A 14,092-nucleotide genomic window follows, 5' to 3' on the forward strand; every position below is an offset into this window, starting at 1 on the left:
AAAATTTCAGCCTGCAACTACTAGTGTTAAAACTTGAGTATCAACTTCATATAGGAAACCAATACAAACTTAAGCAAAGCAGGCATTACAAAAAACAACTTGATATAATTTTAATAGTGATTTGTTTGAGTACATTATTCATGTTTTAAAAGGACAGCTCAATTTCAACTTGATACCTGAAAAAAACTGCAGGACACAATTATGAACTGCCTTTTCTATACCAGTAACTTCATGATAGCAGACAGAATTCACATACATGGAAAGTATTTTTGGAACAACTGTCATAAAACAGTGTCACAAGAAAACAATTTGAATTTGCAAAACTATATTAAATATTTCAATTTCTCAAGAAATAGAAGACATTAAATTCTAATTTCCAATTAGTCTTTAATATATTCAGTATTACATTAGAAATACATAATCACAGCTTCCCACTTCCATAGAAGGCCCACCTTAAAAACTAAAAAAATTTAGAACAGCCCTTGTGATATGATTGTCATAATAAAGAAATGACTGAAGACTTAGTTTGAAAACAGACAAATCAGTGGGAATAAACCATACGACAGTAGCTTCTGAATACAACAGATGTTAGCTAACTTAAAAATAAATGTTTCTGTAGAATTTTTAAGCACTTATAAATTAAGTGCTTTTCTTTGAACAAGTAAAAAGAATCTATCTGAGAAATCAGTGAATCACAAAATAAGTTATTTATTAAAATTATATTTCACAAGAGAATTATCATTGTCATGTCTATATTAATGATTAACATATAAATATGTATTTACAAAATGCAGTCATGCTAGAACACTTTATAATCAAGGCTGTTACAAAATGCTTCAGTTAATGTTTGCTAGAAAGACAAATGTTATACTGTTAACAGTAGAGATTATTACACTTAAGCTTTGTAAGTTTTGTGCATAAAATGCACAAATTGAAGCACATACAGAAACCAACTACACAACCACAGATACATGTTTTATTCTACATATTTACACACCTGCAAAATACTTGCCATCCTGTCACAAAAATGGAAAAATTATTGAATGGCTTTCAACTACTGAAACAGCATTGCATGCCTAACTCTAGTTCAATCTTTATAGTGTCCATTTGGGAAGTTTCCCTCAATGCCATAAATTCTTGTTATATTAATACTGATGATTTTCATGGACATTTTCGAAAGCCAATCAGATTAGTCTCTCAGTCACTGGTTCTGTAAATCCAAAATAACACAAGTCTTTTTTCCCTGAACCCCTTCATTCTGTGACGTGCCATCAACATCATCTGCAGATTCGCTCTCTTCTTCTTCTAGTATTTCAAAAGGAGTCAATACATCATAGAGAAATGAGAGAAAGCCATAAAACCAATCAGAGCTTTCCTCTGCTAAAATATTAAGGACTTCCTCAAGGGAATCAATATTTTCATTACTGCCATCTTTGGTCAGGCCTATACAAGAATAGAGGAAAGAGAGAGAGAGAGGGAAGGGGAAAAAAGAGACAGCAGTTAGGTGGAAAGAGGAAACTGTAAAAGGAGGATCTGTGAAAGACATCTCTTGTCACAGACAGAAGTCTTTACAGGAATGCTAACTAGGAAATAGAAGGATGTTAAGAAAGTTGAATCTTTCCAATACAGACTATAATTTGGGCAATAAACATGCAAAACATTAGGCCACAATCTTACTTAAAAAAAAAAAAAAAAAAAAAAGGCAGTAGCTTTGCTTTCCTTTGTTCCTAGTCCTAAGACTAAACCACTTATATTCAGGTTTTTTACCACATCATTCACCTTTAGACAACTTTTTATCAGTAATCTTCTACTACTTTAAAATCACTCAATTTGCCTTTTTTATTTTTTTAAACCATCATGTTCAAATTTGAGAGCTTGCAACTGATGGCCGAGAATAACATTTAAAAGCAAAGAGTATATAAAAAAACCTGTCACAGACACACTGTTAAGGATAACATTCTATCATGCAGAATTTTGAATTTTGCTTAGAAGTGAGGATTCTAATTGCTGGGGAGAGGGTGTAATTTTGCAGTTTGTTTGCTTGTTTGGGTTTTTTAACAAGTTTCTCAATCATTTTTTTCTATGATAGATATTCTACACAATATACTTGATCCTCGGGAATTATTTCCACACCTGAGGATATACAGAACACTAGATAAAAATGAATAGGTAGCCAATACAGGGTATAAGTTTTGTTATATTGAAAATCTAAAGCAGGGTAAAGAGCTAAAGTAGAGATGGCTGGAACAGGAAAGAGTTCATCACTGCTAAACTCCCTAATATTAAAAGTTACTACTTTATGTTACAAGACCCACTAATCTAACTGGCATTTGTAAAGTACAAATAATCCATGGCTAATGCTTTTTTCCCTCCTGTTTTTTGGGGAGATCTTGCTCGGGTTGTTTTTTTTTAATTAAAATCACTGTTTTACAGTTGTTACTACATAACTTTTCAAATTTTCCATTCTAGGAAAAGCACAACAGAATGACCCGGTAACAATAAACAATTACTGGTATGCTTTAAAGCTGCAGAGGGAGGAATTTCCCCCACTTCTAACCAGAACAAACCTCCATTTGTGTTGAAAGGACAAGCAGAAAAGTGAGCTAAAGGTGAAGACAGATTGTTGAAACATGAAATTAAGTGAACACATTGCACATGCAGATTACAAAGCAATATTAGATGCAGGTTAATGAAACATTCAAGATAGAGAAGTTCATGGCAGAGACATTTAACACATTTCAACATGTTTTTCTTACAGCACATAGTGAAAGTATCAATGATAATTCTGAGGAAACTTCCAAGTCCATGATATTCCACATCCTTGTACCTGGATGTCCAGAACCTCTACTTGAGTGACCAGCCATTCTCTTTAATTTTTCACTGGATAGCCCAAAGGTTTAAAAATGACAGATTGAATCCAGGAGGCAATCAAGGTATTATAAATATCCCTCTCCAACTTCTTCCATGGCTTAGTTCTATAAAAATTAAATTTTATAAACAACTTTATGCACAGTAGTCAGTCATTCTAATTTGTTTTCAAAATTTGGATCAAGCAAGATGCAAAGGCATACTAAAGTAAGGGTATTTACTGAAGAACAAAATCTCAATTTAAGAATGGACACTTGAATCCAAAAATCCTTAAAGTACAATCTAAGTTATAAATACAGAATTAATAATACTTGTGTCATTCTAGTCTGTCAGAATCTCATATTAAAAAAAAAAAACCCAAACCCAAAACAAAACAACCCAACCAAAAAAACCAACAAAACCCCCCCTCAAAACAACACACTACTCCCAAATGACCTCAGGCTTTAGAAGTTATTTCTGTTCACGTGCATAATCATATAGATACCCCTGTTCTTGCACTAAGTCAAGAATAAGACCTTTGGGCAATTACCTTTATAAAATAGAGTACAGTAGCATATTTTCTTTGAAAATACTAGGACACCAAAGGGAACCACAGGAACTGGAAGCATGTGTCTTCACCAAAAAAACACAGCAGACAAAAAAACCTAAACCCTTTCTTTACAATTCTTTGCAAAAATTATACAAGATTAAGATAATGGCCTTTGAATTGAACAAAAAAACCCAAGAACAAAACCAAAAAAACCCTCAGACAACACTTCAGCCTGAGTTAAAGAAAAAAACACAGTATTTCATATGTTTTATCTTTTTTTCTAAGAAAGAGTACAAAAAACCCCCAACTAATTAATACTCTACTTTTCATCCTCATTCACCCCCATAAGCAAGAAGAATTGCTTTTCAAAGTAAAAACTGATAAGCTCACAAAAGCATCGTAACAAGTGTCTGAAAACAGTGACAAAACCAGAGCTGCCCAAGCAGGCAGCCATACCCTACTAAAGCAGGGACTCACAGGATATAGCTATTTGATTTCAAGAGAAGTCTTAACATGACAATTTAAATCCAAATGAACAAAGGAGTCAAAATATTTATCTGTTCAAAAGTTAACGCAAGTACTACGGCACAGGACTTCCCTACATGCATTTAACAAGACAAAGCCTTTCTTCCCCTGTAAACACCTCTTTTTATGAGAATGAGCACAAGCCAACCATCAATACTTGAAAGTGCTACAGTAGAACATGAGAAAAATAGGGATGAGCATGAAACTTATCCTAAACAGCTGAACTGTGCAAAACCATTCTTTTAACACCTATTATGTCACTACAGATTTTTTGAATGCGCAATCTCAGCGTGACTGCCTGCAAACATATTTTTCTACTGTAGGTGAACCAGTGGAAAAGAATATTTTTTACTTGGATTCTACTGCTTATAACCCTTTGACTGCTGATAAACTAGGATGGGGTTTTTCCATTTTCTGCATAGCTGGATCACACTGAACTAAAAGCACAAGTACAATAAAGGGATTGTTTTCTGTAGCTGCACTTCTGTAACTATACTAACTACTGCAACCGTTTAAGCAGAATTTCTCAGGATATTGCTGCTTGTTAAAAGGGACTGAAGCACAAAAGAAACAGCTTGGCTCCAAAGTCTCTATGACAACAGACATTGCTACTCCTATACACGCCATGTTTTGGTAATACCACTAAAGCCACTGCTTCCCTGTACTGATCTAAAGCAAGGTCAGAGGTATAGCACTCCCCCTAAGAATAACACCCTTCAGAGGACAATCAAGAGTGAAGTGGACAAAAACTGGGAAGCAAAGTACTGCAAACAGCAGCCCCCAAAAGAGCAGAGTACAAAGCCTCTCCTCCCATTACCAGAAGGAATTCTGTAAACAGAACCTAACAAATATCTATGGAAAAGACAAAATCTGCAAGATAATGGCAGGCTAGCTTCAACAAGTTTGCATTCCCACTACAGATAATTTGTTAATAAATGCTACAATACTCCATAAGTACTTGGGGTTAGTTGACTGGAGGGGGTGCAGTTGGCTTGGGTTTTATGGGTTTTTTACTTCTCTTACATGGGGAGTGGGGGAAGAGGGGAAGAACAAACTTCTCGCACACCCTTTTTAAAATTATACAAATCCCTCAAGAGAACTTACTCATGAAACCTCCTTTGATTCCAACAAATAAAAAGAACAGATCCTATCATATCACCTACAAACAAGAAATAAAATAATAAATTCTAATTCTTTTATTTAGGTATGGCCAAGTAGTACAGAAAATTATTAAATTACCAACTACTAAACCATTATTTGAAATACAAAATAAACTCGTGCCAGTAGAAGCATTTCTCAAAATATTAATTAAGTTAATTTAAACTTCCAAGATATTTACCATTAATATGAAATTCAATCTTGAAATTTGTAGTGAAAACTAAAGGTTACGGTAGTGGACAACATTAAACCACTGTGCATGTCAAAACTTCAATATACAATACTAGTGCTGTAATAGCTAAAGAACAGAAGAGAAAAAAGCATATGAATTCCCATCATTAGACATCAAAGTACAGTAACGCCTTTTGTATTGCAGAAACCACTTGCTGTTATGGCACTCTGACCCAGAGAAAAATCCCAGAGAGTAATAAGCCTTCAAATACAGCATATGTACTAACAAAATCCTCACAAATAAAAGGAGCTTTGCATTCAATATTCAGAAAGTTACCCTAATGCAGTTGAACATAGGCTTACTATACAGTTTCTGTTACTACAAAGACTTAATTCTGGAAGACAAATTCCTCAAGAAGGAATCCAATCTTCTAGTTTCTGCATCAACGAAATAATCTCAGTCTGCATTGTAGTGCTCATTTTTTATTTCATATTAAATTTTAACTGCAAACAAGCACAGTAACTTACAGGGAAATTCAGTTAATAATATAACATGCTAGTTATTAGAAAAAATGTATTTTCTATATTAATAATTTTCTCAGTGTCACAAAACTTAGAATTTATCATTTCTGTCATGCTGCAAAAATTATTCTCAAATTTAAATGAGATTAAATCCTATTTCTAAGCAACTTTTCAAAAATAATAAAAATAAATTTTGATCTGTGACCTTTTAATGTCACATTTGAAGTATAAGGTTTAAATGTATGATAAGACAAGCTTATAATAGAAACACTTTCATGTACTGGCAGAACTCCCGGCTATATCAGGCTGCATAAAACAGAGACGTAACAAAGCAGCAGAATGTTTCTGGCTGTATATGACCATCAAGGAAGGGATATCCAGTTTCTGTACACTACAGAATAGACAGAGAAAGATCAGGATTATAACTATACCAAGTATTATCTTAGTCACCAATTATAATTAACACCCAATCTGTAGCTCTGAAGCCATTCAGAATGCTGGAGATTCTTTGGAGTGACTCTCACTCTGCAAACTGATTCAGCTGATTACATGGGTTTTCTATAAACTGTGAAGGGATTAAACAAATGAACACATATCCTCCCAAACTCTTGCTTATATCTCCAGATAAAAGTAGGAAAAAAAATTACGATAAGCTGATTTTTATGCAGTATGAATTTGAAATAGCAAACCATAACATCCTAATGTACTGCTGATAACTGAGCAGTTTGATACATTCCATTTTGTCCACTGCTCAAGCTATTAGTTACTATGCTGGGGGTTTTGTTGTTTTGTTCATTTTTTAATTTGAATTGTTTGTGTGCTCAGCATAGGTTCAAATTTGAGCAAACCAACTAAAGAAAAATAAACTTAAGTAAAATTTCTACCATCAGGTATGCAAGAAGTATCTATCCAATGCTTGACTGTGAAGCTGGAGAAGGCAGTGCTTTAAAAGATGTAAGTAAAGAACAGTATCATAAAGCATGTCTAGTGATTGACATTTCCCTTTGAAGATACACAGTGAGCAGAAAGACATTCTCACAAATTACAAGGAAGAGAAACCTCAACCAAATGTTTCAATGTCAGAGAAGAAAAATTCATGTCATGTACTGTTTCTGAAGGGCAAAGAAAATGAACAGACTTGTGGAGAATTCAGAATAGAGGAAAGACAGTACAAAAATACACTACACAACTAGTCATCTAAGAAGTACAAAGGCACATTTAAAGTGGACCTGGCTTAACATGTTAACAAAAACAGTGTTTTCACTCTTGAAGCACCCTAGGTCCTGCATCTGAGAAATTCGCTGATAATCACAACCATCTTTCAACATTCAATACAGCAGCATCAACCACCTAATTTCAAAATCATCCTGTAAGTAATTAAATGCTTTCCACTAACATTGCTATATTAGAAGAAAAAGAACAAAAAATGCTATGAGGTACACACCCAATCCTACAACTTGCATTAAGAAAAAAAACCCATCACAATGAAATCAATTTAAGTTTTCAAACTAGGAAAAATAAACAAACAAACAAACCAGAAATATTGTTTTGACTTAAAAAAAAAAAAAAAGCCAAACATGAACATGCCAACTAAATTATATAGATTGTTCCACCTGTATTTGTACTTGCCTAGCAATACTTTAGCATCTTCCACATCAAAATCTCCATCTCCATCAGCATCATATATCCCAAGCTTGCCTAGAAGTGCAAAGAGAGGAAGACAAGACAATTAGGGATCTGGCCATTTGTTTCCAGGACAGTTTTCAATGTGCAATGGTTGACCGCCAATGCTAGGTTGCTACCATATGTTTTTTAACAATTTAGCTGTAATCTTCTTAACCACGTTTTAAATTTCCTGGGAAATACTAGAAATATTTCAAGTTTCTTTCTGTATTTCCTGGACCTGAGACCAAATACAAGTTTGTCTTTTTCCTGCACATTTATTTTGCAGCCGGCAGATTTAAAACATGTCTGTAATTATGGACCTTACATGGACATGCTTTGCTCAGAATAAAATTTAAGTTCACAAGAAACATTCAACATGTTTAAGAAAAAACAGTAAAACAAAAATTCATAAAAGAATCACCATTTGTTTTCTGATTACATTCTTCCTGCAATTCTAAATTCTTGGAGAAGAATTAGAATTAGAAGGTACATAGGTATATAATGTTTAGTGCCAAGTCAGTAGAAAGTAAACAGCCTACTTCCCAGACGAAGGAAAACCATTCATAAATTTTACCAACAATTGTATAACCTTCAATGCAGACAAAAAAAGTTGTCCATCCTTTCATATATTACTAATAAATCAGTTTTCTCACTTTTTGTTCTTGAAACTGCAGCTCTATCAGCCCTAGGTATATGCAAAAGGAGAGCTCCTAAAATATTAAAAAGTTTCTATTAAAAGGGAATTTTCAGCATAGAATTGTGGTATCCAGGATTTGAAGTGTCCTGGGACCACCAAACAAGTAGAGAGTTATCTAATTATAGGCTTGATAAAATTCAGACACAACTTGCAACAGGATCAAACCCTGCAGAGCTTGCAGAACTCTGTGTCCTTATAGTCTGACAGTTTACTACACTTGTCATTCTCTACATGGAGATAGAACTTTCTTGCTATCAAAATAAATGAAACATAGTTCTTAATATGGCACTTAGAAAATTAGAAAACAGTTTTGTGGAAGAAAACATTCAGACTTGGGTCTGGAATAGACACAAATATGTCCATCACCATTGTATGGAAGCAACCCATTAGAAAGGAGCCGTATCTGTTCAGGGATAAACACAGCAGACTGGTGTAAAAATTTAACTCTCTAGAAATAAGAATTATATTATCTTCAAAATCATGAAGAATGAGACATGAGACATGACTGAGCTTCATGTCATTGCAGAAGAAGAGTAATTCTTAAAAAAAAATTAAAACCATAATAAAGTAAACCAACACTTTCAGCCAAGAGACTGTAAAAAGCAAGTGTATTTCTCTAATATCCTACCTTGTAGGACCTCTGACAAGTTATAACGGAAATCCTTTGCTTTGGCTGCATGCATGGTAAAAATACAAAAAACATTATTTGCATCACTAGACCCAATTAAGTTTCAAACCAGAAGCTTCTCTTAAAAAAATCAGTCCGGATCAAAAAAAAGCATGTACTAACAAATTTGTAAATTTTGTAAAGCCACCAGGTGCAAAAGTGCATGTTGAATCCTACAACATCAGGGACATCAGCTGTACCTATGGACATACATCTAGAAATTTGAGATATTAATTTGTTAAACCTTAAATATTATATTAACAGTACTGTCTTCAAATTGTCATATTGAGAGACAGTTATCACCGCTATAAGGTCAAAACTGAGGACAATTGAGGTCATTCAGCATCTCACTCGTGAGAGGATGACTGATCAGTTGTCCTGACCCTACATGCACCACAGTCCATCAGAAGAGAGCTAACATTAGCTGTCAGCTTTCAATCACTGCTGAGAATTTCTGAGAGCTTTAATTCAAACTGCATATTTAGCTGACCTCTCCAATGAACTACAGTATACCCCAGCCAGGGTCAACCCGCTACAACCTGTTACAAAGACATCCTACAGGATATTAATACCCTTTTTGAGAACCCCATTTTAACATCATAGTAGTGTTCAGCATTAAAACATACATTTTGAACTACACTGCCTGTTCTTATCATGTAGGTCATTTGCAAATGCTGCAGTAGACAAATCAAAAATATAAAGTGACGTTCATTTAATGCATATCATAATATTACTAGAAAAATCTTAAGATTTAAAATTCTTACCTAGAACTTCTTCATAATCTACAAGTTCAAACCAGACAACTGCTACTGATGTCCAAACTCCCAGCAAAGCAATTACCATAAACCAGGTGAAAAATGAGCTTCCAGAGAGGCCTTCCTTCTTTCCATTCTTGCTTCCTCCATGCTTAGTCTCTGTTAAAAAAAGACAGGAAAGAAAATGTATGTAAGAGTTAGAAAACTATTATTGAGGATACAATTATAAAACTTGTTGCTTATGACTACACAGAATACAAGACATTTGAGCAACAATTTTTTGGTGGGTTTTGTTGCTGTCGTGGAGTTTTTTGGTTGTTCTTTTTTTTAAATTTCACCACCTTCACTTGGTTTCCATTTCACTGTGAATTACCATGAGAAGCTTGATGATTATCCAAGCAAAAGCCTCATAACCAACCAAACACCAAAAGCCCCCATCTGATTTGTCTTACAACTTAGCTGGAAATTCTGCCTTGCTCTCCCCTTTGATGTGTATTTACACAGAGCTTCACATTTTTGAGATGCTTTGCATTTGTTCCCTGCGGTTCCCAGACTGCCACCAGAGGACACTGTGGCCAGCAGAAAAGTTTTGCAAGAGAAGCATTTCTCCTTAATCGAGTTTCAAAACCAGTCGAAATAGCTCACAGAACCAACATGAAAATTCAAATAGCCTAAGAAAACCCTAAAACCTGAACTATTTTAAGGGTAAGACTTCAAATTCAGATACTTAACCAACTAAAATCATCTTCCCTGATGCTTAGAATTAAGCAGAGATTCACTCCATGCTAAATAACTCCAGAATTTCAGTCCTACGGAACATACCAGTAAAAGGATGACACAGAGACATAACACAAATCACGGTTTCACTTATAACTGCACATACAGAAAGTAAATATATATAAAAAATTACACGTAGTTGTAAACAAATGACTGCGAAAGACAGGCCTTGACGTAGCATATGTGTGGCAAGTTTCAAATGGGCAACCTCACTAGAGAAGGCATGAATTGCTTGGTCTGTTGTTTTAGGACTGTTTTAGTGAAAGAGGGAGATATATATGTATATATATATATATATATATGAGTAAATAAATATGTACTGAAAAAGATGCCTGCCTGTGGCCTTCCTCCAAAGCTCAAGGTCTGCTCTTCTGTCCCCTGACATTACTGCTGCAAGGGTGGCACTTGGCTGCAGTTTCATGACCATTAACCTATTCCACTTCATTCCATTGTAAGAAGCAACTTTTGCTTGTTCAGCGACATGCAGGCCCAGTTATTCAAGCAAAATTATTTTTTACATGATTTAAAGACTGTTTCAAGAAACTTCGTCATGAATGTTGTGATAATATAAGGAGTTATCCTTATTATACTAATTGCAAGTAGTTTTTGATGTATTTATCACACTGATCATAGAAGACCAAAAAAATACTCTCAAGCTAAATGTCAACACAATTGTTTTTTAGAATAAAATAGGGTAGCTCTGAACGATAAGTAATGAGAGATGGGCGACTGACTTATTTTTGTAACAGGAACTATATATAAGTACTTACTTACCCTGCTTGCCATCAGGTTTACAGCCATAATAAAATACTCTTTTATTACATTAATTGTGCTATATACTGAGTTCAGACCAATAAAGAAACCACTGACCCACATCAACTCTTACTCAGCTCAGCATTTTATTGAAGAAAAGAATTCTTTTATTAAGACTACTCCCTTCAAAGATCAAACACTAACTATTTAAGTTTCTTTTCTACATTAAACACAAATGCCCAATAATATTCAGGGGGAAACTGAGGCAACTCAGCCTCACATCAGGCACATATCATTTGCTACTGCACAGTCCTCTAACTACATATGTGCAGGGTCCATATACACAGCTCATTGTAATATCTCTCTTGTGAGAAATGTATGGGTAGCCTGAAAATTGAGCGACAGACAAGCAGCGTCTGCATTCAGACATATGCCCAACCATATGAAAATTATTTACAGTACTATTGAGCTGGTAATGTTAATATTGAGAAATAAACAATTACAGTATGTAATATCAGGGCTTCACTACACCTGTGTACCAAGGCAGTTAATGAAAGCTTTGTATATATTTAAATGAAAGCCTTAGGTTAAAAACAATTTAAATTATTCCAGATTGCAACTTGGTTCTAGAGCAAACAGGAAAGAGGATCTTATTGCATTTCACACTCATTTGCCTGTTTTCTACCGTTTACTGCTAGTTGCCTCTGAGGAAAGAAGCTTTACTTATCAGAAGAACAGGAAAATGAAGGAAAAGACAACTTACTTAAGTAATCAAGGAGCACTATTCATATTTTTTTCAAGTATCAAAGACTGTTTCATGTACATTCCTCAAAAATAGATTCTGCTATAAGAATGTAGTTCATAAAAATATATTTTTATGCTGTGGTTTTCTACCTTATAGCAAAATTATTTACAAAACTCTTGAACAACAACTCAACCACGGCAGCTTGATCACGCAACACTTTTATATAAATGGAGGTTATGTAACAAAAAATTTACCTATGATCTGCACAAATAATGCTACATGCAGGGTTAGAACAAAACACTGCGAGGACTGAAGCTGGCTCAGAGCTCATTCCAAACAGTTAATTCTCAACTCAAGCCCTTTCCCTGCACATGCTGCCAGCCATGTCAGAAGTAGGTCACTTGCCATATCTGGTAAGCCTGTGCTTACACCACCAGATGTCTTTATGCAGACATCAGAAAGTCTTAAAGCACGGTCTATTGCTCAACAGCAAATCTATAAAATCCTATACCTCACCCACCCCCCATTAAGTCACATCTAGCTAAAAATGTAGGAAAACCTTTTTAGTTTAGCCTACCTTCAAGACATCTAGCAGTTTTACATACTCTAAAAATAACTTTGAAGACAGATATTTGAAGACAAAACAATGTCTCTTATGTTAATAAGATACTCTATTAGGCAAAAAATTATTTACGATCAACCACCTGCCATAAACTCATGGAACACCCCTAGTCCAGAGAACATGCAATCAAAGTGAACAGAAGCAGCCTGTAACATTCTAGAACAGCAAACTGGCAAGAAAACAAACAGACAACAGTAAGCCAGTCGTTTTGCCAATTATAAAATCAGACATAACCAGTATTTGCAAGTACACATTTTCCATCTGCTCACAAAAAAAGGTTAGGATTATACCTGTGTCGTCAGCCATAACATTAGTGCTTGATTTCCACCAACAGAGCGAGTGTGTCAGTATTTCCAAAAATTAATGCTGAAGGCAGAATAAGAAATACCCTCACTGTAGTCTTGCAACAGGAGCAAACAAGTTTCCTAAAGCCAGCTCAGCTGGAACCCGAAACGGGACCCAAGAGAAACCTCTCCTCCAGTACTATTTTTAGAGCAGTTATCCTCAAGAGCCAAACGCTTTTCAGAACTCATATGGCAATCTGGTTCTGACGACAATGAAATTCACTTACTCCTCCACACAGAGCATCCTGGGTAGTTGATCCTTTCCCCTCCCCTTAATCCTCCAACATCAAAAACAACAGCAAATGAAACCAAGCACATGTACCGTAGTACTTTTGCTGCAATTTATGCCACAGTGCCTGATCTCTAAGGACATTAAACCCACGCGCATAAGCTGAAACACAAGTCTGGACACAAAGCTTGCCTGTTTGCATTTGTTAAGTTGGCCCTCATCCAAGAAACTTTCTCCATGTTGGCACTCCCCTACCAGGCTTCCTGAGTATCCTGCAGAGACTGCTCATTTCAAACATACTACTTTAAGAAAAAAAGAGACAACTAATTTCTATAATGTAGTTTTGAGTCTTCTAAAAGAATTACTCGAAACCAACCTCACGCATTCTTGCCAAAGAATTTTCATATCAGAACTGTACACATTGTATTTGCTTCTGGCAGACCCTTTCCAGAAGGGGCTAATACTAACTCATCCCACTCACCCCCCTCCTTAAATTCTGACAACATGCATACTGCCTGTACAATTTAAACCTAATATAAATGATTAATCACCAATACACCCTCTTCTTAAGGACCAGAAAAAGAGGAAAAACCCACTAATACACTTGTCAACTTTTTTTACATCTTCAGTTAGCAAACTATTCTTTTCCTGTTGCTTATCAAACAAAAGCCAGCTCCTCTTAAGTGGAAGTCAGAACTGAACTCACTTCTCATCCACTACAACACTAATAAAAGCTTTAGGATCTAGCACTCTACATTTCCATCCCCATGCTTCTTTAAATAACACAGCTAACAGGTAGATGGAGTGAACAGAAGAACGTTACAGCTACTTTGAAAAACAACACATACCTCCTGTGGTTTTAACATCCAGCAATGAATTACCAAATGCAATTCCCAATAGCTCAAGGGAGAAAAATTGAGAAACAGCACTACAGCTTAAGACTTTTCAAATGGATGAAAAGGAACTACAGGCAGTTGATTCTATAACTAGTGTATCTTTCAACTATCTTCAAAGCTACTTGAATACATTAAACCAATCAGCTGCTTTAAGAAAGACCTCCTGACT

General features: G+C 35.1%; 1 protein-coding gene across 7 annotated transcripts in view; it reads right to left on the reverse strand.

The window, feature by feature from the left end:
* Positions 1 to 13,131, reverse strand: part of ASPH (aspartate beta-hydroxylase) — a 107,748-nt gene extending 94,617 nt beyond the window's left edge. For 4 of the 7 annotated variants that reach the window (XM_017727496.1, XM_017727492.1, XM_017727494.1 and 1 more), the window contains exons 1-4: positions 13,026 to 13,131; positions 9,567 to 9,716; positions 8,764 to 8,808; positions 7,403 to 7,471 (exon numbers count right to left, since the gene is read on the reverse strand). In XM_017727496.1, the coding sequence (XP_017582985.1) occupies positions 7,403 to 7,471; positions 8,764 to 8,808; positions 9,567 to 9,716; positions 13,026 to 13,116 (355 nt within the window). In that variant the 5' untranslated portion in view covers positions 13,117 to 13,131. Of the gene's footprint in view, positions 1 to 7,402; positions 7,472 to 8,763; positions 8,809 to 9,566; positions 9,717 to 12,744; positions 13,004 to 13,025 lie in introns of those variants that run through there. The other 3 variants (XM_017727493.1, XM_017727491.1, XM_017727495.1) reach the window with 3 other exon arrangements.
* Between the last annotated feature and the right edge of the window lie 961 nt (positions 13,132 to 14,092).

This window comes from Corvus brachyrhynchos, unplaced genomic scaffold, assembly GCF_000691975.1.
Source record: "Corvus brachyrhynchos isolate BGI_N302 unplaced genomic scaffold, ASM69197v1 scaffold60, whole genome shotgun sequence".
In the NCBI taxonomy this organism is placed as follows: Eukaryota; Metazoa; Chordata; class Aves; order Passeriformes; family Corvidae; genus Corvus; species Corvus brachyrhynchos.